The sequence below is a fragment of the Nothobranchius furzeri genome, chromosome 16 (assembly GCF_043380555.1).
Source record: "Nothobranchius furzeri strain GRZ-AD chromosome 16, NfurGRZ-RIMD1, whole genome shotgun sequence".
Taxonomy (NCBI): Eukaryota; Metazoa; Chordata; class Actinopteri; order Cyprinodontiformes; family Nothobranchiidae; genus Nothobranchius; species Nothobranchius furzeri.
In genome coordinates, this window is record NC_091756.1 from 3,102,970 (window position 1) to 3,123,967 (window position 20,998).

Genomic DNA, 20,998 nt, shown 5'->3' on the forward strand with positions numbered 1-20,998 from the left:
AGATCATTTGTTTTTTTACAAAAGAAATGGGGAGAAACATGCCAAAAATATTTTTGGGGTACCAGAGCGCCACCTATTGGACAAAATTCAAAAAATTTTCTGTGATTGTAGATGTCACGATGACTGATATGAATTGTAATTTTCTGTATAGAATATGTATTTTTCATGAGTAAAAGGGCGAAAATTTTTAAAGCCTATAAGCCACGCCCACTTTTTAATCATTTTCAAAATATAGCTTAAGGGTCCGACGATTAACATATGTGCCAAGTTCTGTGGAAATCCATCAAGCCGTTTAGCTGAAACAAACTTTTTGACTCTTTAGCGCCCCCTATTGGTGAATCCAAACAAAATGGGGTAGATAGGACTTACCGCTCATACTTTGTAAGGTTCTAGAGTCTCATCAATTTATTTTGAGAAATGGTGAAGATATCATCAATTAACACATGTGCTAGCTAGCGCACTGATTTTGACATGGTGTCATTAGCCCAATTTTCAATATTTCTGCATTTTTCTTCATCACAACAACTTAGCCTAGTCCATAGATCACATGTACGAAGTTTGAAGTTGATTCGACGAAAAATGTCGAATAGGTGATTAAAACTAAGTTTTGCATTTTTTGCGATCTAGCAAAAAATCTAGTTAGGCGGAAATGGGCGTGGCCAATACAAAAAAGATGGAGAATCAATCAAGGATCATGTGCATATAAAGTTTTTGACTGTAGGACCTACGGTTTGGGAGCTAGTAGCTGAAACGTGTTGACCTCTGCAATAGCGCCACCTAGGTGACCCGGGGTCCAAATTTTCGAATCTGAGTAGCGGTCAGGATTTTCTATCAGACTGCCATGTCAGATTTTTCCTTGCAATTTCAGGCTCTTGCGCCCATACAGACACAGCGGAGAAGAATAATAATAACTAGAACTGCAAGCAGTTATCAACGGGTTCCAAGCCACCAGCGCCAGTCGCCCACCCGCCCCGCCCTCAACTTCGCCAGTCCTCATGCGGTCCCGCCCCAAAAACACGTTCTCCCGCCGGCGTCCCGTCAGCTCACTTCAACCGGCGCAATGAAAGTAACACTCAGGATACGTCATTAAACCTGCAAATCCTATACACATCTTTCAGAGGCATGGCTGACTTCTCAATCGTGATTACAATGGAATTCCACTGTTTCCTTATTAAACAACGTGAAGATTTAATGAGTGAGATTATCAAACAATAATCTATACATCAACAGAATATTACAAACAACATAAATACTTGATAATGTCTTTAGATTTAATTGATTTTCAACAAAAACAATGAGTTTCATTTTGTGACTTACTGACCAAATGTTTCAAAAAATCATGAAAAATACATAACTCATCATAAAATTACCAAAATATTCTCACATGGCAGTGTTGACATGTGGAATAATATGATGTTGTTTTTAAATCAGTAGACTCAAAGCTTTTTTGAAGAAAAATCAGTAAATATAACTGTAAGGGTCACAGTCAAAATTAAAATATTCATAAAAAAATAGTGCTACTTTCTAAAATTTATAGAAAAATCTCAGATCACCATAGGTACATGTTGAATGTTGTAATTGGTTTATATTTACTGTATACCTAAAAAACTTTCTAACAAAAATTAATTACGTTGTTGTCCAACTATACAGAAAAACTGGCAAAAAGTTAAAAAATCATTAAAAATCAATGCTTTCGTACAAAAATCTCAAAATATTCCGAGATTGCCTCTGTGATGTGAGAATTCTTTTTATATTTTTGTTGGGGTCATAAATGTAAAATTGTACCTACAATAAAATAATATTTGCGTTAGTTGCTGTAGACAAAAATATGTCCTATAATTAAACACAAGGGGGAGCTCAAATCAAGACGACATTTTTTTTTGTTTCATAAACCACCTAAGAGTGAACTTTATGGCAAATGTCAAGAAGATTGTGAAAACAGAATTTGCGCTACAATTGCTAGCCTAAAAATGTATTTTTGTAAATTTAAAGCGCAAACATCTTCGTGGAGCTGCGGTTTTCAATATCTAAGCTCATGGCTATCCAGTTAACATAATCTGGAAAACGTAGCTTCTTACATGAAAATAATGATTTTTAGGAAATTTTTCAAATTTGAAATTTTAAATGATCATAAACCACGCCCACATTGATCAATCATTACCATATTGATAATGTAGTCTTAAGACTCTACAATGATGACAACCACTAAGTTTCGTGCAGATCCATTTAACCAGGTCAGCAGTATAATGTATTGCTATTTATAGCGCCCCCTATTGTTTAATCAAGGTGAAAATCAAGACATACACTTGAATTGACCTTAGGTTTGACTGTTATGAACACCTTTGAAAAATGTCAAAATCTTTTGAAGTTACGCTAAAAAAAACTTTTTCATTCCCAAAAAATGATTTAAAAAAATCATAATAAAAAAAATAAGCAAATTATCCAAAATCCCTTCACATCTTTTGGTCAGCCGCTCCTCCTCTCTTGTCAGGGAAAGTTGTGATGTGATTGAGTTTGACGGCTGGGAGGAGTTAACGAAAGTACGTTGGACTTACTATGCACATTTCTGCTAATTTGCATAAGTTTAAAACATTTTTTAAAATACTCATCTAAATTTGACTGACTCAATGAACACACTGGATGAGATTATTTGTTTTTTTACGTAAGAAATGGGGAGAAACATGCCAAAAATATTTTTGGGGTACCACAGCGCCACCTATTGGACCAAATTCAACAAATTTTCTGTGATTGTAGATGTCACTATGACTGATAAGAATTGTAATTTTCTGTTTAGAATATATATTTTTCATGAGTAAAAGGGCGAAAAATTTTGAAGCCTATAAGCCACGCCCACTTTTTAATCATTTTCAAAATGTAGCTTAAGGGTCCGATGACTAACATATGTGCCAAGTTCTGGGGAAATCCATCAAGCCGTTTAGCTCAAACAAACTTTTTGACTCTTTAGCGCCCCCTATTGGTGAATCCAAACAAAATGGGGTAGATAGGGCTTACCGCTCATACTTCATAAGGGTCTAGAGTCTCATCAGTTTATCTTGAGAAATGGTGAAGATATCATCAATTACCACATGTGCTAGCTAGCGCGCTGATTTTGACATGGTGTCATTAGCCCAATTTTCAATATTTCTGCATTTTTCTTCATCACAACAACTTAGCTTAGTCCATAGATCACATGTACGAAGTTTGAAGTTGATTCGACAAAAAATGATGAATAGGTGATTAAAAGTAAGTTTTGCGTTTTTTGCGATCTAGCAAAAAATCTAGTTAGGCGGAAATGGGCGTGGCCAATACAAAAAAGATGGAGAATCATCCAAGGATCATGGACATATAAAGTTTTTGACTATAGGACCTACGGTTTGGGAGCTAGTAGTTAAAACGTGTTGACCTCCGCAATAGCGCCACCTAGGTGACGCGGGGTCCAAATTTTCGAATCTGAGTAGCGGTCAGGATTTTCTATCAGACTGCCATGTCAGATTTTCCCTGGCAATTTCAGGCTCTTGCGCCCATACAGACACAGCGGAGAAGAATAATAATAATAAATAATAAATAATAAATAATGAAAAATCCGTAGAAAAACAATAGGGTTCCCTGCCCTTTGGGCTTGGAACCCTAATAAACTAGAACTGCAAGCAGTTATCAACGGGTTCCAAGCCCCCAGCGCCAGTCGCCTACCCGGCCCCGCCCTCCACTTCGCCAGTCCTCACGCGGTCCCGCCCCAAAAACACGTTCTCCCGCCGGCGTTCGTCAGCTCACTTCAACCGGCGCAATGAAAGTAACACTCAGGATACGTCATTAAACCTGCAAAGCCTATACACATATCTTTCAGAGGCATGGCTGACTCCTCAATCGTGATTACAATGGAATTCCACTGTTTCCTTATTAAAGAACGTGAAGATTTAATGAGTGAGGTTATCAAACAATGATCTATACATCAACAGAATATTACCAATAACATAAACACTTGATAATGTCTTTAGATTTAAAAGATTTTCAACAAAAACTATGAGTTTCATTTTGTGACTTACTGAACAAATGTTTTAAAAAATCATGAAAAATACATAAATCATCATAAAATTACCAAAATATTCTCACATGGCAGTGTTAAGATGCGGAATAATATGATGTTGTTTTTAAATCAGTAGACTCAAAGCTTTTTTGAAGAAAAATTGGGAAATATAACTATAAAGGTCACAACAAAAATTCAAATATTCATAAAAAAATAGTGCTACTTTCTAAAATTAGGAGAAAAATCTCAGATCACCATAGGTACATGTGGAATGTTGTAAATGGCTTATATTTACTGTATACCTAAAAAAAACTTTCTAACAAAAATTAATTACGTTGTTGTCCAACTATACAGAAAAACTGGTAAAAAGTTAAAAATTCATTAAAAATCTATGCTTTTGTACAGAAATCTCAAAATATTCCCAGGTTGCCTCTGTGATGTGAGAATTCTTCTTATATTTTTGTTGGGGTCATAAATGTAAAACTGTACTTACAATAAAATAATATTTGCATTAGTGGCTGTAGACAAAAATATGTCCTACAATTAAACACAAGGGGGAGCTCAAATCAATACGACATTTTTTTTCTTTCATAAACCACCTAAGAGTGAACTTTGTGGCAAATTACAAGAAGATTGTGAGAACAGAATTTGCGCTACAATTGCTAGCCTAAAAATGTATTTTCGTAAATATAAAGCGCAAACCTCTTCATGGAGCTGCGGCTTTCGTGACATAAGCTCTAGCCAATCCAGTTGACACAATCTGGAAATCTTAGCCTCTTACATGCAAATTGTGATTTTTAGGGAATTTTTCAAATTTGAAATTTTAAATGATCATAAACCACGCCCACTTTGATCAATCATTACCATATTGATAATGTAGTCTTAAGACTCTATAGTGATGACAACCACTAAGTTTCGTGCAGATCCATTTAGCCGGTTCAGCAATATAATTTCTTCCCAGTTATAGCGCCCCCTATTGTTTAATCAAGGTGAAAACCAGGACATACACTTGAATTGACCTTAGGTATGATTGTTATGAACAGCTTTGAAAAATGTCAAAGTCTTTTGAAGTTACGCTAAAAAAACTTTTTCATTCCCAAAAAATTATTTTAAAAAATCATATTAAAAAAAATAAGCAAATTATCCAAAATCCCTTCACATCTTTTGGTCAGCCGCTCCTCCTCTCTTGTCAGGGAAAGTTGTGATGTGATTGAGTTTGACGGCCGGGAGGAGTTAACGAAAGTACGTTGGACTTACTATGCAAATTTCTACTAATTTGCATAAGTTTAAAACATTTGTTAAAATACTCATCTAAATTTGACTGACTCACTGAACACACTGGATGAGATCATTTGTTTTTTTACGAAAGAAATGGGGAGAACCATGCCAAAAATATTTTTGGGGTACCACAGCGCCACCTATTGGACAAAATTCAAAAAATTTTCTGTGATTGTAGATGTCACTATGACTGATAAGAATTGTAATTTTCTGTTTAGAATATATATTTTTCATGAGTAAAAGGGCGAAAAATTTTAAAGCCTATAAGCCACGCCCACTTTTTAATCATTTTCAAAATGTAGCTTAAGGGTCCGATGACTAACATATGTGCCAAGTTCTGGGGAAATCCATCAAGCCGTTTAGCTCAAACAAACTTTTTGACTCTTTAGCGCCCCCTATTGGTGAATCCAAACAAAATGGGGTAGATAGGGCTTACCGCTCATACTTCATAAGGGTCTAGAGTCTCATCAGTTTATCTTGAGAAATGGTGAAGATATCATCAATTACCACATGTGCTAGCTAGCGCGCTGATTTTGACATGGTGTCATTAGCCCAATTTTCAATATTTCTGCATTTTTCTTCATCACAACAACTTAGCTTAGTCCATAGATCACATGTACGAAGTTTGAAGTTGATTCGACGAAAAATGTCGAATAGGTGATTAAAACTAAGTTTTGCATTTTTTGCGATCTAGCAAAAAATCTAGTTAGGCGGAAATGGGCGTGGCCAATACAAAAAAGATGGAGAATCAATCAAGGATCATGTGCATATAAAGTTTTTGACTGTAGGACCTACGGTTTGGGAGCTAGTAGCTGAAACGTGTTGACCTCTGCAATAGCGCCACCTAGGTGACCCGGGGTCCAAATTTTCGAATCTGAGTAGCGGTCAGGATTTTCTATCAGACTGCCATGTCAGATTTTTCCTTGCAATTTCAGGCTCTTGCGCCCATACAGACACAGCGGAGAAGAATAATAATAATAAATAATAAATAATAAATAATGAAAAATCCGTAGAAAAACAATAGGGTTCCCTGCCCTTTGGGCTTGGAACCCTAATAATAAATAATAACTAGAACTGCAAGCAGTTATCAACGGGTTCCAAGCCCCCAGCGCCAGTCGCCCACCCGGCCCCGCCCTCACCTTCGCCAGTCCTCACGCGGTCCCGCCCCAAAAACATGTTCTCCCGCCGGCGTCCCGTCAGCTCACTTCAACCGGCGCAATGAAAGTAGCATTCAGGATTTGTCATGAAACCTTTTGCTTAGCCTATACACATACCAGCATGTGACTGTGTGAGTGAATGGCTGAATGCAGACTTCTGCAGGCCTGGTAAGTCACGTGCTGTATTGGAAAGCAGAAGTTCAGGAAACGGAGCGGGATTTCAAATAATTGGAAGGTTTTTGGTTTGATTCCAAGTCTGACCAGAGAATGCTGTTGTTGTGTCTTTGGGCAAGACACCTTGGCTGCTGGTGCTGGGAGGGACCGGTGGTGTCAGTTTTCGGCAGGCCTCACCTCTGTCAGTGTGCTTCAGGGAAGCTGTGGCTACATTGTAGCTCATTCCCAGTAGTGTGTGACTGTGTGTGAATGGGTGAAAGACTGATTGTGTTGTTAAGGGACTAAGGCGCTATACAAATCCAAAACATTTACCATTTCAATATTACTGACAATGTTTAGTAAATGTATTAAAAATGTATTATTTTCATAGGAAATCCTCCAATGTTTTTTGAAAATCATCATGGGTCATGAGAAATCAAGTTTTGTTATTTTATAGTTTTTAAATATATTTTTTTTTTCAATAAGACGATATATGGAGATTGATAATTGAACTGAATGAAACAAAACTGAATAAAATCCATATCTGATCTAAAGATTTCCTGCAATTTGTGCCAGTGGCCCCTTGCTATGCACATTCTTGTAACAGTTTTATCTGGCCATGGTCAAAATCACATAGTTATCTCTGGTCAAAATAAAACGAGTAGACATTTGGTCAAAATAAAACAAGTAGACATTTATTATGAGCACGAAATTGCCCAAAATTCAGTGAAACACTTCATTTTGTAAGTACAAAGATGTAGGATATGTAAATTAAAAATGATGGTACATTATTCAAACAATTGAATTAAAAAACAGCAGTTTATTGTATGTCAAATTTTGCCAATTGTGGGGGAGACTTTGTAGAGCAAACAATATTTTTACAACACTGTGCATTGAAATTAGGATTCCAGAAATTATATTGATTCAAGAGTACAGAAAACACTTTATTGTTATCTACATATGTAAATGTACAAATGATGTGTTACACAATGTATAGCAAAGTGGCAGAAGGGCATTCTGAGGCAAAGTGTCACGTTGGGAATGTTTTACCCAGGACATGAAAAAATCACAGACGGAAACGATGGCAAGTGAATAACAAATAATATTTATTAAGAACAATGTGAAACTGAAAACGGTGCTCCAAACTGGAACAGGAGGGATCAAGATCTAGAACGGGAAAGCAAACTGGTGTTAGAATCACGAAACCCTGGAACCAGAGAACCAGAACTGGAATTGTTTGGAGAACTATTCTTACTGGAGATGATCGGTGTTGGTGAGGCAGGGCTGGGGCTTTGGGGCCAGGTGGGGACAGAAGAGCAGCAGAGAATGAGGATCCAGGACGGGATGAGGAAACAGGTTGCGAGGCAGACAGTGAGGCAGGATATGATGCAGATCCAGAGGCTGGTAGTTAGGCAGGCTGGGAAGCAAACAGGACGACAGGTGGGCGGCGTGGTCACATGATGGTTGCTGATTCCACAGATTTCGGTTGTGTTGTTTCAGGAACTTCATCTGGTGGGTGATTGTTCCTAGTGGAGATTGAACAAAAGAAGAGTGCTGTAAAATGAAGTCTTTAACAAAGGAAAATAAAAATAGTACTAGAATAAGTGAATTTGTGAATATCTAAATGGATACATTTTTATACATTGAAACAGTGATGGCACAACACAAAGTAACATTTCAATGTCCATTATCAAAACCACAAGTAAGTGTGATACTGTCATACACTTTTTTATGGATAAAAAGTGTATTTCACATGCTAAATATACATTAAATGGTAAGGTATGGTGTGGTATGGTATGGTATATATGTATAAGAGTCGAAATAAGTTTAGATGATTTTGAAGCTAAATTGATTTTGTATGAATGAAACGGACCTCTATGTGTAATTTGTTATGGTCAGCTCTGATGTACACCCGTCCATCTATCTGTGATTGTCTGTCTTTCCCCTTGAGGCTATTTGTCCTGCAGTCCTTGTCTGTCTGTCCCCAGTTCCTGTAACTGTATGTCTGTGTCTGTTCCTGTCAAGAATGATATTTGAATACATTCATGGTAACTGTAATAGGTGGGAATAACTTCTACATGTATGGTTTTGGGATCAATGTCTTTGATGTAAACATGATCAATTAGAGTATTATTTTCGGTTGTTGGACTTGTTACTATTTGAGTGTATCCTTGCAATTTCATGAAGCTGACAAATGAATTAGAAACCAGTGCATCGTCATTCATGTCACCCATGACTATTTTGGTTCCTGGAAATTCATTGAAATAATGCAGTACAGGTTGTAGATTGTCTTTGAATTTCTGAAGGTTATATGATGGTGGTTTGTACAACAGCATATAATGATGGTTTAAAGTCTGTGTGCTAAAAAGCAAAGCTTCCAGGTTGTTGCAATTGAAAGCCATACTTTTACACATAATGCTGTTTTTGTGATAGAAACCAACACCACCACCATTTTTGCTTCTGAAAGTAGAAAATAGTCCAGTTTCATCGTATGAGTCAGATCTGGTTTTGTGGTGAAAAGTCCAACCTGGCAGTGAAATGCTTTCAGAGGGATGTGTTTCTTTTAACCAAGTTTCTGTCAGACAAATTATATCGGCTGTGAGTAATTTTTGGTTGCTCTTGACATCCTGTATGTGATTCTTGAGACCTTGCACATTATGAAGACAGACTTTAAAAGTGCAGTTTGGCATTGAAACTGGTGTGTCGATAAAGTTTGGCATTAATTTCAAGTTTTCTTCCACATCACTTCTTGCATAGATTGCTTTAGCTTTAAAATCTTGGATAGTGAGGTGTTCTAGTGATGTAACACGACTTAAAGCTACATATGCTTGTCCAGCAGAAAAAATCCTTTTAAAAGAGACTACTGCTTTCTGTAGTGTTAGGCCTTGGACTTTATGTATGGTGCAAGACCAAGCCAGCCGCAGTGGAAATTGACGTCTAACCCCCTTTTCAAGTTTGTCTTCATCGGGACTAATTGGTGTAGCATTAGTCAGCTCGGTGTCTGAAGTTGGAAACTTGTGTCGTAGTTGTTGGCCTATACTTGGGTTATCAAAGTTAACATAAATGATGTGTGGGAAGCTATTGTTACTTAGAAATTGTATGCGACAAACAGTACCAAACACACCATTGACAAGTCCATCAGAAACATCGATGTTTTTAATGAGCATTACACGAGCTTTAGGAGCAATACTTAGTAATTTATCTAAATAGGTTTTCTTGCCAAAATCAAGTGTTGAGGGTATTCTAGTGGTACGGCCAGTCTGAGGGTTTTTATGGAAATCTTGGGCTTTGATTTGTACAATGTCTGTACATTGTTTATGCAACATGTTGAAGTTATGATTATCAACATCACTGTTTGTTGCAAAAAGATGCAGAATTTCAGTGTCTTCACCCATGCCTGTTTCACATCGTTTGAGAAGTGCTTCGTCTTGTGGGTGAAGTGGTTGGTCTTTTTTGTGTTTCCTTAAACGGTTAAGTGTTACAGCAAAGTCTTTGTTTTTCTGTCGTACTATGTCTGTGAGTTCTACATGACTGAAACTGTTTTGCCACAAATTGGAACCAATGGGGTCCTTGTAGAGTGGAGTCCCTTTGACAGGTGGCAACTGATAAAAATCACCAACAGCTATGACGGAGACATTACCAAATGAAGAAAAGTCTGAACACTGTTTGATCTGACGCAGTCTACCATGGATATATGTTAAAAGCTTGTTATCAACCATTGAGATTTCATCTATTATCAAGATTTGTAAATGTTTCAGGGTTGCTCTTAATGTGTTTATTTTTTCCTCTCTTAAAGGTTGGTATGGTAATGAAATATTATTGCCAATTGCAAAGCTATTATGTATTGTTGTGGCATTGATATTTAATGCAGCCACTCCAGTGGGGGCAGTCAATAAAACATGAATATCATCAGGATAATTAGATAATCTGGATAGTATTCTAGTTGTTTCATAGGACACGGCTTTTACCAAATGGGACTTGCCTGTTCCCGCTCCACCTGAAATGAAAACATAAAAAGGGCTTGGATTGTGACCGTTTACTTTATCTAAGCACCACTGCCGGATTTTATAAAACACGTTGCTCTGCTGCTGATTTAGAGAACGCATTAAGGATTGTGCTTCCTTGTGTGAGACTATCAGTTTTTGAATGTGAAATGATAAAGCTGGTTTTGTGATTGGCTCTAGATCTGGAATAACTTCTTGTTCACCAGGATTTGGATTGTTATCTAAAGATCTGTCTTCCAAACATTCTAGTCGGTCTAGTTCTGCCTCAGGACACAGCTCTGCCCAAACATCTTCTTGAAATCCAAAGTGTTCAATATCTTCCTGTATGTTTTGTAAATCTTCTGCTTTGATTTCAAACTTGGATCTGTTGAATTCTACTACGTCTTTGACAGACTGGATGTTTTTACTACTGTTTGTGATTGAGCCGGTCTCATAAAACTCTTGAAATGTTGTAAATTGTGATGGTTTTAACTGGTTTTCCGTGTAATAAGGAAGGAACAACTGAAGCTGGCTTTGATAGTGTTTCTCAGGATCTTGTTCTTTAGAAAAACGAGCATATCTAACAACAGCTACATTTGTCCTTGTCCGCTTCCTTACACAACCATTGTTGTTTAATAAACTAACCACTTCTGGTCTAGATTTCTCACTGTTTGGTACATTTCTGTACTCTGAGGCAAAAGTAGCTATGCACATGTCCATAAATTCACTGGACTTAGGCCTGCTTTTGTATCGATCAGTAATGTTTGTCATCCAGATCTGATTACCATTAGCACTGTTTTGAATGACATTAAGAGGTAAGCTCATTCTGACAATGTTGTCACCTGTTGGAACAAATGTGACTTTTCTAGAGCCCTCTTTTAATCTCATGTTTGTTAGCCGATACACACTTTCTTGAGCAGAAACTTCTCTGTTATGCAGAAACACATTCCCTAATTTGTTAAGCGCTTGTTTTGCATCCAGGTTTTCATTATGTTTGATTTCATTTTGTGCATGTTTTAATAGCAAACCCATTTCTCTTTCTGCTTTGGATATGTAGGAAATGATATAAACAATGCATGCATATGCATCACAGACAAACTGGATGTCCATGTTTGCATTCCAGCAACGTAGCAGGTCTGTGTTATACTGATTAACCCAGATGTCGTTTATGTTTCGTTTATGGACGACAGTTGTTTTTGTAGAGGTCAGTTTGTAGGCTGTTTCAAATGTAGTCTGGTCAATACCAATGGAATTAAACAAGTCATCTATGCTACTAAATGTGTTGTTTTCACTGGTCAAAGCTTCTTTAACTTTGGTCATGATATGCTTGGCTGCCTTTTTTAAATCTGAAGATGACTTGTCAGATGGGGTTTCCTTATTATCAACATCCGGTTCCTGTTTACATATGAATGTATTGTTGCTTGGTGGTCGGGGAAAGTGAAACCTGCAAGTTGTGTGATTTTTTCTGCAACTTTTAGAGTGTTTTTTGCTATGCATTTGAACACTATGTACCACTTCATGGAGAGGATCACTGTCAGGTGGGAGGTCGCATGTAACATATTTATCTACAAAAGCTATGACTTCAGCGTCTGTGTTGACTCCTATTTTAGGCCCGTCGGTCCAAAATAGACAATGAGTGTGACATGATCCACGTTGTTGAAACTCTACTCTATAAAAATAATCAATGATTTTACCAATTGGCTGAGCGGGAGACATGATAACATCTTTTAAAAAAGATCTAAATCTATAGTCAAACATTCTGGCTGCTGTCACTGGATTGTTTTTCAATAAGTCACATTTCTGTGCCCAGTCCATGTCATGAATATTGCCTTGAATGTTTTCTATAGCCATAAAAGCTTCCATAAATTCTGGCCATCTTAAATCTGCTGAAGAAAAGGAAGCAAACCATGTAGGAATGCCAAGTTGTCTAACATAAGCAAACAGATCTTTTTGAACTCCCTGCCAAAATACTGGTGTACCTCTAATGGGCTTCAAAAACTTATAGCCCATGTCAGCATTTAAAACATTCTTCAAAAAGTCTGTATTGCCCAGCATGGATGATGTAATGTTGGTGTTGTCTAAGCCATGGTAGCCCTTTCTCAGTGCAATGGAAACATTTGACACAACTTGATTAACTTCTGACAAATATTGTGCATAAAAGATGTAATCCAAGTTCTTGCCAAATCTGCCATCAGCATTGAGAATTCGGGTGTTTAAATATTTGCTTAGTGTAATCCTTTGCTCTCTTGCATCATGAAATGTACCTGTTCCGTTGGGAAACAGAACTGGAAAGCATTTAGCCTCGTTAGAAGTATCGGTAAGCAATCTGACTGGAGTATTTCCCTCAGCTGGTGCTACTGATAAAACACTGTCAAAATGGTTGTCTAGTATTTCTTGGGCAATGTCTACTGGTTGCATGCATGTGTCCAAAAACATCCCATGCTGTTGTCTATCATTAAAATGATCATCGCTAACAAGATCTTCAGACTCTACCTCTGTGCCACTGCCATCTCTTTTGCCAGGATGTTCACACTCTATTTCAGCTCTATTGCTGTCTTCTTCCAAAGTGACGTTGTCGGTTTCAGAGGTAGAGTCTTCAGACTCTTTTTCTAGGGGATTTGTCCATGCACTGTTAAATTGTACATCTTTGTAAAAAGTATTGTGAGATTTAAGGTATGCAATTGCATTATGTACTTTCAGAGCATTGACATACTGATAGTCATAGTGACCCTTGTACGTCAGCTTTCGCTTCAGTTTGACTTTAATCATTAGATTCTGATCATCTAATCTGGGTAGAATGTTACTCACAGTTTCTGTATTAGATGGAACACAAGTCACAGGTCCATGGACACCATTTTGCCCTCCCTTTGGTAAGGCTAAAAGTTTCATAAACGGAATGTGCTGTGCCACTAGATGTTGCTCAAGAGGATTCAACGTACTAAGTTCTACAGGAATAGAATCTAGGTGCATATTGTTTGCAACACTTTCTTCAGGGACTTTTCCATTGAGTATTTTACGATGACAAGTAAAACAGACCCACAATTTACATGCAGGGCTAACCTCTAGATGGCATTTGGAAACTGAAGACTGTCCACACTTGTGTAAATAAGTGTCAGTGATGCATTTTTTTGCCACAGATGAAATGAATGAACCTCTAATTTCATACTGCTGTGTTTTACATTCAACAACTTGATGTTTAAAAAGTAACCGATGACAAACACAACAGACGAATTGAGGGCCAAATTTAACCTTTTCTCTAAAAAGCTGAATGACATTATCTATGAATTTTTTTCCAGTCATGAGATTTTGTCGTCTACGTTTTCCGTGCTCTTTAACAGAATCGGCATAAGCAGTTACATTTCTATACCGTTCAGAATTAGACTGTTTGATGCGGTTACGGTGGTCAACCTTATTTCTATATCTTTCTACGTTCTGTTTCAATAACTGAAGTTTAGAGTGTTTACTTTTGGCTGCATAAGTGGTTTTGCTGGCAAGTTTGAGTCTTGCTCTCAGTTCAGGCTTTTTGTAGTAGTTTTGTTTATTAGCCAGTTTGAGTCTAGCTCTCAGTTCAGGTTTGTTTTTATAGTTTTCTGTACTATCATGTCTGAGTCTTGCTCTCAGTTCAGGCTTTTTGTAGTAGTTTTGTTTATTAGCCAGTTTGAGTCTAGCTCTCAGTTCAGGTTTGTTTTTATAGTTTTCTGTACTATCATGTCTGAGTCTTGCTCTCAGTTCAGGCTTTTTGTAGTAGTTTTGTTTATTAGCCAGTTTGAGTCTAGCTCTCATTTCAGGTTTGTTTTTGTAGTTTTCTTTACTGACATGTCTGAGTCTTGCCCTCAGTTCAGGTTTGTTTTTGTAGTTTTCTTTACTGTCATGTCTGAGTCTTGCTCTCAGTTCAGGGTTATTTCTATATGTAATGACACTTAATTGCTTCTTGTGTAATCTGTACTTAGGATCGTCCTTATACAATTTCTGTAACATCATTTTTTTGCTTTCCCTTTTCTCAATGTCTTTATTATACAGAGTTCTCTTTCTCCTGTTCTCTCTGCTCATCTTAGATGGAGATAGTATGTCCTTGTCACCTTTAAAGTGACAGTAATTACATGAGATCAGGTTAAAACATGTGTTAGTTTTATCTTTCACACATGCGATTGGCTCATAATGACATTCATTACAGTGTTTCAGATAAATACCCTTGGTGTTGTCTAAAGTACTAGAAGAGCCATATTGTAACCATTTTCCTTGAGTGTAAGTGTAAATATGGGTGTGAAAAAAGTCTGCAGCTGCTTGTATCTCAATTTCTGTAGCCCAGGATCCAACTATCTTTATGCCTGTTTGTGTAACATACTGTTGTACTGATTCAAATTCCTGTCTGATGTAACTTGAATAGAGGTCAGAATTTTGAAGAATTTGATTAACAACAGCCCTGCGAATCCAGCTATGCAACTCTTCATTCCCAGTAATTACAAATGCAAGAGCACGGAAAAAGCAGTTGCCGTCTGGCTGGATGTGTTTAGTGGTACAAGGTAACGGTTCATCTAATGTAATACTTTCCCAAAGACTTTTCACCCTTTCTAAACTTGGAACTATCTGTAGTTGGGTGCAAAAGTTTCTTTTGTCTTTAGAAGTCAGAGGATTGAAAGTAACAGTGCTGTTGATATTTTCTGAAATTATGAAAACAGATGTATCATTTTGTGGCACTTCTTCAATTATTGCTTGATTCAAAGAAGTGTGATGATTTTCAGTTACTGAGTCTACATCAAGGGAAGTGGTGTCATTAACTGCAATATCTTCTATTTCCTGAAGTACTACTTTATCAAAACTATCATCATCAAAACTAGTACATATTGACTCTGCATCATCTTGAAAAGAACTATTTTGCGTATGGATGAGCTCACAACGAGATGGAGATTCAGAAAGAGACTCAGATGTGTCACTGACTGCAACATCTTCAATTTCTTCAACTACTAACTGATCAAATGTATCGTCATCAAAACTATCATCATTTCCACTGATTAACTCTACATCATTTTGGCAAGAAGCAGTTTTACTTTGGATAGGTTTACTCATAGATTGAGCTGTCACCTTAACACCGGTCATTTCAAAAGCTGTGTCCTCTTCATTTGCATTGTCAGCACACAAAGAGTGAGAGAGATTGATTAAATGTGTATAAACTTGGTCTAAAGTATCAAAGTGTGCTACTATGCTTGTGCCATTCAACTGCCAGAGACCATCATGACCACGTGAATGTGGATCAAAAACAGAAAACTGAGATTGTTCTTTCAAAACTGCACATGTGTTTCTACTAATTGTAAACAGACAGCCGTCATTGTCAAATATAGCTCTCTGTAATGCAACGTCCAAAGGCATGGCAAAATCTGAAACATCTTCATGGTAAATCTGCTGATGAAGATGTCCTGTGAAGGTCTGCATGTATTCCAAAGAGAACTTGTGATGATGGAATGTGTGCTCTGTGGGTAACTCTTGAACAAAAACATAACCACTGCCTTCTGCATCACTGATCATGTTTTGCTCTTTCATGTAAGTGTATAAACTATCACCACTTATCAAGATATTGTTAATGTCTTTTCTTGACCATGTGGAAGCCATTTTGACAGTGTTTGTCATGATGGCTGTAATGCTGTTTGGTGCACACTGTTTAAATCGGTTGCACCCAAAACGCTTATGACCTTGATGAAATGAACCTTTGACAATAGAATGAAAAGTGTTCAAACTTTCCTGATTTGATGAGGAAGATGCAATGGTAACACTTGAAGCTGCAACACCAGGAGCATCATGGACCTTCTCAGGTTGAACACTCGTCTCCTTCTCTTTACATTCCTGTGAAAACAAACATAAAAATTCAAACATTAGAAGAAAATCTATGAATAAAATGGGCATGTTTTCACTTGGGGAATATGTCAAACCTGTTGCTTTGTAGCATCTCCTAGGTCAACAGGTCCTTGGTCTTGGAGAGCAACTGCGTTCTGTTAAAATAAAAAAAGTTTTATAATATTTAGGAAATATAAGTATTGGAAAGAATATGTGTAGGATTAAGTACGCTATTTAACATCAATAATCAGACTATGTCATATAGGTCCTACCATTTTGCCTTTTGGTACAGGCGATGTAACACTGTATTTGTCTTCGTTCATCTGGAGATGTAGAACCTCAGCGCAGTCTTTCAAATGCTCCTGGGAGTGACAGCAAACCTGTTGGAAATCAAATCAGGATATTTACAATATATTCTAGTATTATGAAATTTACAATTATTTGTCAAGCACATGATGTGATGTCAAAAACAACAATCATATTAAAATCCAATGTCAGACCTGGTCCTTGGTGACATCTGTGCGTGAAACAGATTTTTGTTCTTGGACAGCAGCTGCATACTGTTAAAATGAAAAGGTTTATTTAAATAAGCAAAGAATATAATTATTTGAGTAAAAACTTTAGAATGAGCATCATTCAATGAAAAAAGCTGATAGGTCTCACCGTTTTGTCATTGGGGGCTGGTGATGGCACACTGGCGTCATCAGTTTTCTCTTTCAGTTTTTGAAGGACCACACTGCAGTCCTTCAGGTACTTCTGTAAGTAAATGAAGGGAATCATTGTAATCCAAAGGTTTCAAGTAAAGGCAACAAAACTGATTTGGTTTCTTTGAATGAGAGTTTATTCACCTGATGACGAGACATCAGTGTGCCACGTGAGCCTTTTGGATGAATGTGAGATGTCTGAAAGAAAATGTCATTCAAGGTTTTATGTTAATTTTTCCATTATTGTAGAAATGTGTACCTCTTAAGCAATATTACAACTTTATATTTTAAAAGTATTGTGTGTGTAAATCGTAATTACCTTTAAACTCTCTGCAAGTGTTGGCCATTCATGATCATCAGAGGGCATGATCACTTGCTCCTTTATTGGTGCTGTTGCACTGGCAGGGGGCTTCTGGATCGTTGTTGCCTGTCCCTGAAATAAAAACAGTATACAATGCATGTAATTACTTTGTGCATGTTTTACAGGAGGACTTGACCAACAAATAGGAAAACAATGATAAAAAAATAACAAACCTGCGTGTTGACAACACTTTTCTCTTTTCCAAAGGACACTGGCTTTCCTTCAGGTTGTACCACCTGTCATCAAAATATGAACAGATTGTAAATTCTTAGGTGACAAATATCTAAAATTAATAATGAATTAAAGATTAATATCAAAACATTATAATGAAAAAACATATTTCTTCATATTTACCTTTTTTTGTTGGACATCTGGTGAAAGCACATCTGGACATCCAGTACTGTCATTTTCCAAGACATGCAGCAGATCTTCGTGGAAGTATTTGGGATTAACTTCAAAACAGACTTCGGCCTGAACATTTTGATGTAGACAATATTAGAAAAACTCATATCAATCAACATGACGAACATCAAATAAAATCTCATTTATCAAAAACAATAGGGTTCTCTGCCCTTTGGGCTTGGAACCCTAATTAATTAAAATTAATCATTCACCTCATGAAGAAGAATTCTCTTTGAAGATGATCTCTGCTCCTTTGGACCAGCTGGAGTAGACCTCTGAAAAAATTAATGAAATTTTTACATTACATGATTGTTGAAAATCTAAACAGCCAATTAATGTCTGCAGTTGAAATAAAAACATAGAAAAACAATTTACCTTCTTGCCAGGCAAAACAACTTTCCACTTAGATTGGTCTGCTTGGGGTTGAATGGGCTTTGCGTGTTGAACGACCACTCTAGCAGCAGACTTCTTGGGGGTAACCTGGGCCTTCTGACTTTGGAGGTGCAGGTATGTTTTTTGCCAGAGCAATTGTGCAAAAATGTCCATACCATCACTGTCACTGAGATGAACCTATAGAAAATAACACATTTTTAGCTAAAGCTAATACCTCTTAATCATTAAAAGTCAGTAAGCTTCTCACTTACCCCATCTCTGCCCCACAAATCCAGGCGATGAAAGGGGAAGTTCTCAGCAATTGATGAGTATGGGACATCTGAAAGAAATATATTTTGTTAACAATTAGTTTTTCCAGTTAGAAGCATTTTGTATAGTGCACACTAAAGTTCAACATACCCATTTGTACTGAGACCCTGTGAAACATCATCCTCAGATGGTCCTGCACAACCGTGTCATGGCTCAGTCTTGGAGGGAAATCCAAAACAAAAACCTGTTTTCCAGAAATTTTACATGACATTAAAAATCATTGTAGAAAAAAGCACCAGAATATAAATTTGATTCAGTAATTGCCTTTTAATGGCACATTATTTGTAATTGCATCTATCCTTACATTTGGACAAAGAGTGGAAATGGTGTTCAAAAGACACTTGAAGTCTTTTTCTGCTTCAGAAATAGGACTGTCCAGATTGTTGCTTGGAGCGAGCAGACACACTGCATCTGGATCACGTGGGAGAACTAAATGCCGGACCTCAGTGGTAAGGTGGGCTGCTGTACCACCAGGAACCGACAGGTAGCCAAAGGACAGCTTCCCCTCAGGCACCTTCACATAGCCATCCACAATGGCTCGGAGATGTGAATCTCCAATGACGAAGACAAACTAGAAGAAGAAACAATTGTTTAATGAAGGACCTATGAAGATAAAAATCACAAAGCACTTTAGAAACTAAAGAACACACAGCAATCTGTGTGTCAACCTATAAGCACATAATATAGTTTAATATTAATATAAATTATTAGCTAAATGTACCTTCTTTTCTGAAGACTCTGGTGGGATGATGACTTTCAGACTTTTTCCTGTGTTAGGCGACAAGGGCCAACGACAAACCCTGTGCCTGAAGCCTGTTCCGTGACCTAATGGTAAGATGAAGGAAAAAAAATAACACAATATCAATGTAATGTAAATATGTAATTGTAAAGTGTGTCACATTAATTTATCTGAAATTTCTCAGTGTGCATACACCATGTCAATTTCAAAATATGCAACAAAGGTTTTCAAAAAAAGCATTTGATGTTTTGGAAAATAACTAAATATGTAACTTACGTGGAGTAAAAGTCGTACAGCTTGGCAGAATCTCGAATAGCTCTTCCATAGGCTTCGGCATAAACTGTCTGTTCTTCAAGGCCTGAGCTCTACGGTACCCTTTGCCACGAGGCATCTACAACAAGGAAAAAAAATACCATAAATTTAGTACTATGCATGATCACTAAACAAATACATTACACACTAATGTAATATCATGTATTTATTCTATTAAATAGGTTATATAGAAACCTGAGGGAATGTATATCTTCTATTTAATAGACAGATTACCTATTAAGCAACAAAGACCTGTCTTGTTATTGGTCATTAGTATTTCTTTTTGTCTATTTATATTTGAAGTTGTTTAAATGAAGACAACTGAACTTCTTTGGTTTTCTGAAGAAGTTTGCTTCTCATCTGAGGAGCTTTGTCAATTCTAACTGTAAAAAGGGCGAGTGAAAGTTCTCAGTCATCCAGGTCATGATACTCCAAAGGGTTCAAATGAAGGCAACTGGACTTCTTTGGTTTCTTGAAGATGTTTCTCTTCTCATCCAAGGAGTTTTGTCACTTCAAACTGGAATATGGGAGAGTCAAGCCTATAAGCTGTAGCTATCTATTGTTAGTCAATGAGCCAAAACTACTGTGGGTACCTCGGCTCTCCATCACCTGATGAGTCGCTAGCCTCTATTGTGAGGGATTCAAGATGGCACCACAGACGGCTGCCGTGGTACTTTGGTGCGCTGTTTTTGTTCTGTTTTTGTGTGTAAATTGCGTATCTGGGTACTCCTATTCAAGAGAAGAACTCATAAGTTACAACACTATGATTCCGGTGGACTTAACCTCATTTTTTGTTGCATCTGTGGCCGATTCAATATCAACTTTGATCAGGAAAGTAAGACACAGGAGGAGAGATAAATGAGCGGGCGCTCTCGTGCGTCTGAGGAGACGGGGACTGTGCACGGCTCTGCCTGGCATCTTCCTCTCTAATGTACGCTCACACCGCAACAAAATGGACGAGCTGACCCTGATGAGGAACATAAACAGAGACTTCTCGTCATCTGGGGTTCTATGCTTCATTGAAACATGGCTCAGTGAGGACACCCAGGACTGCGCGTTCCAGCTGGAGGGGTCTCACCTCATCCGCGCAGATCGGAAAGTGACTGTCTCCGGCAAGACCACAGGTGGAGGTGTGTGTTTTTAAATCAATAATGGTTGGTGCACAGATGTCACAGTGATCGTGCAGGATTGTTCTCCATCTCTGGAGTATCTTTTCACAAACTGTAAACCATTTTACTCTCCGCGGGAGTTCGCCTCATTCATTCTAGGCGCTGTTTACATCCTACCTGACGCGGACGTGCACGAGGCTCAGCGTGTGCTCGCGGAAGAGATACTGTGCATGGAGCAGACGTAG

The 20,998-nt window shown here is 37.5% G+C and overlaps 2 protein-coding genes across 3 annotated transcripts in view; both read right to left on the reverse strand.

Moving 5' to 3' along the window:
• Positions 1-20,998, reverse strand: part of ryr2a (ryanodine receptor 2a (cardiac)) — a 710,821-nt gene that overhangs the window by 71,126 nt on the left and 618,697 nt on the right. The gene's annotated exons all lie outside the window — the stretch shown is intronic.
• On the reverse strand, positions 8,356-19,868 carry LOC139063467 (uncharacterized). Its single transcript, XM_070545358.1, has 16 exons — positions 19,609-19,868; positions 19,315-19,418; positions 18,898-19,164; positions 18,684-18,777; positions 18,536-18,603; positions 18,267-18,461; positions 18,104-18,166; positions 17,844-17,960; positions 17,663-17,725; positions 17,448-17,561; positions 17,273-17,326; positions 17,088-17,180; positions 16,925-16,984; positions 16,697-16,804; positions 16,520-16,579; positions 8,356-16,433 (listed from the first exon to the last, which is right to left on the reverse strand). Exons 1-16 carry the CDS (start codon positions 19,721-19,723, stop codon positions 8,565-8,567), a joined length of 9,444 nt encoding a protein of 3,147 aa, XP_070401459.1. The 5' UTR covers positions 19,724-19,868; the 3' UTR covers positions 8,356-8,564.

What these genes read in the sequence shown, in the direction of transcription:
- LOC139063467 (XM_070545358.1), bottom strand. Translation starts at nt 19,723, where the DNA reads ATGCCTCGTGGCAAAGGGTACCGTAGAGCTCAGGCCTTGAAGAACAGA. An exon ending in CAGATGTCACCAAGGACCAG is followed by an intron (nt 16,805 to 16,924) that starts GTCTGACATTGG and finishes GATTTCCAACAG; the next exon opens with GTTTGCTGTCACTCCCAGGA. An exon ending in CTGTACCAAAAGGCAAAATG is followed by an intron (nt 16,580 to 16,696) that starts GTAGGACCTATA and finishes TTATTTTAACAG; the next exon opens with AACGCAGTTGCTCTCCAAGA.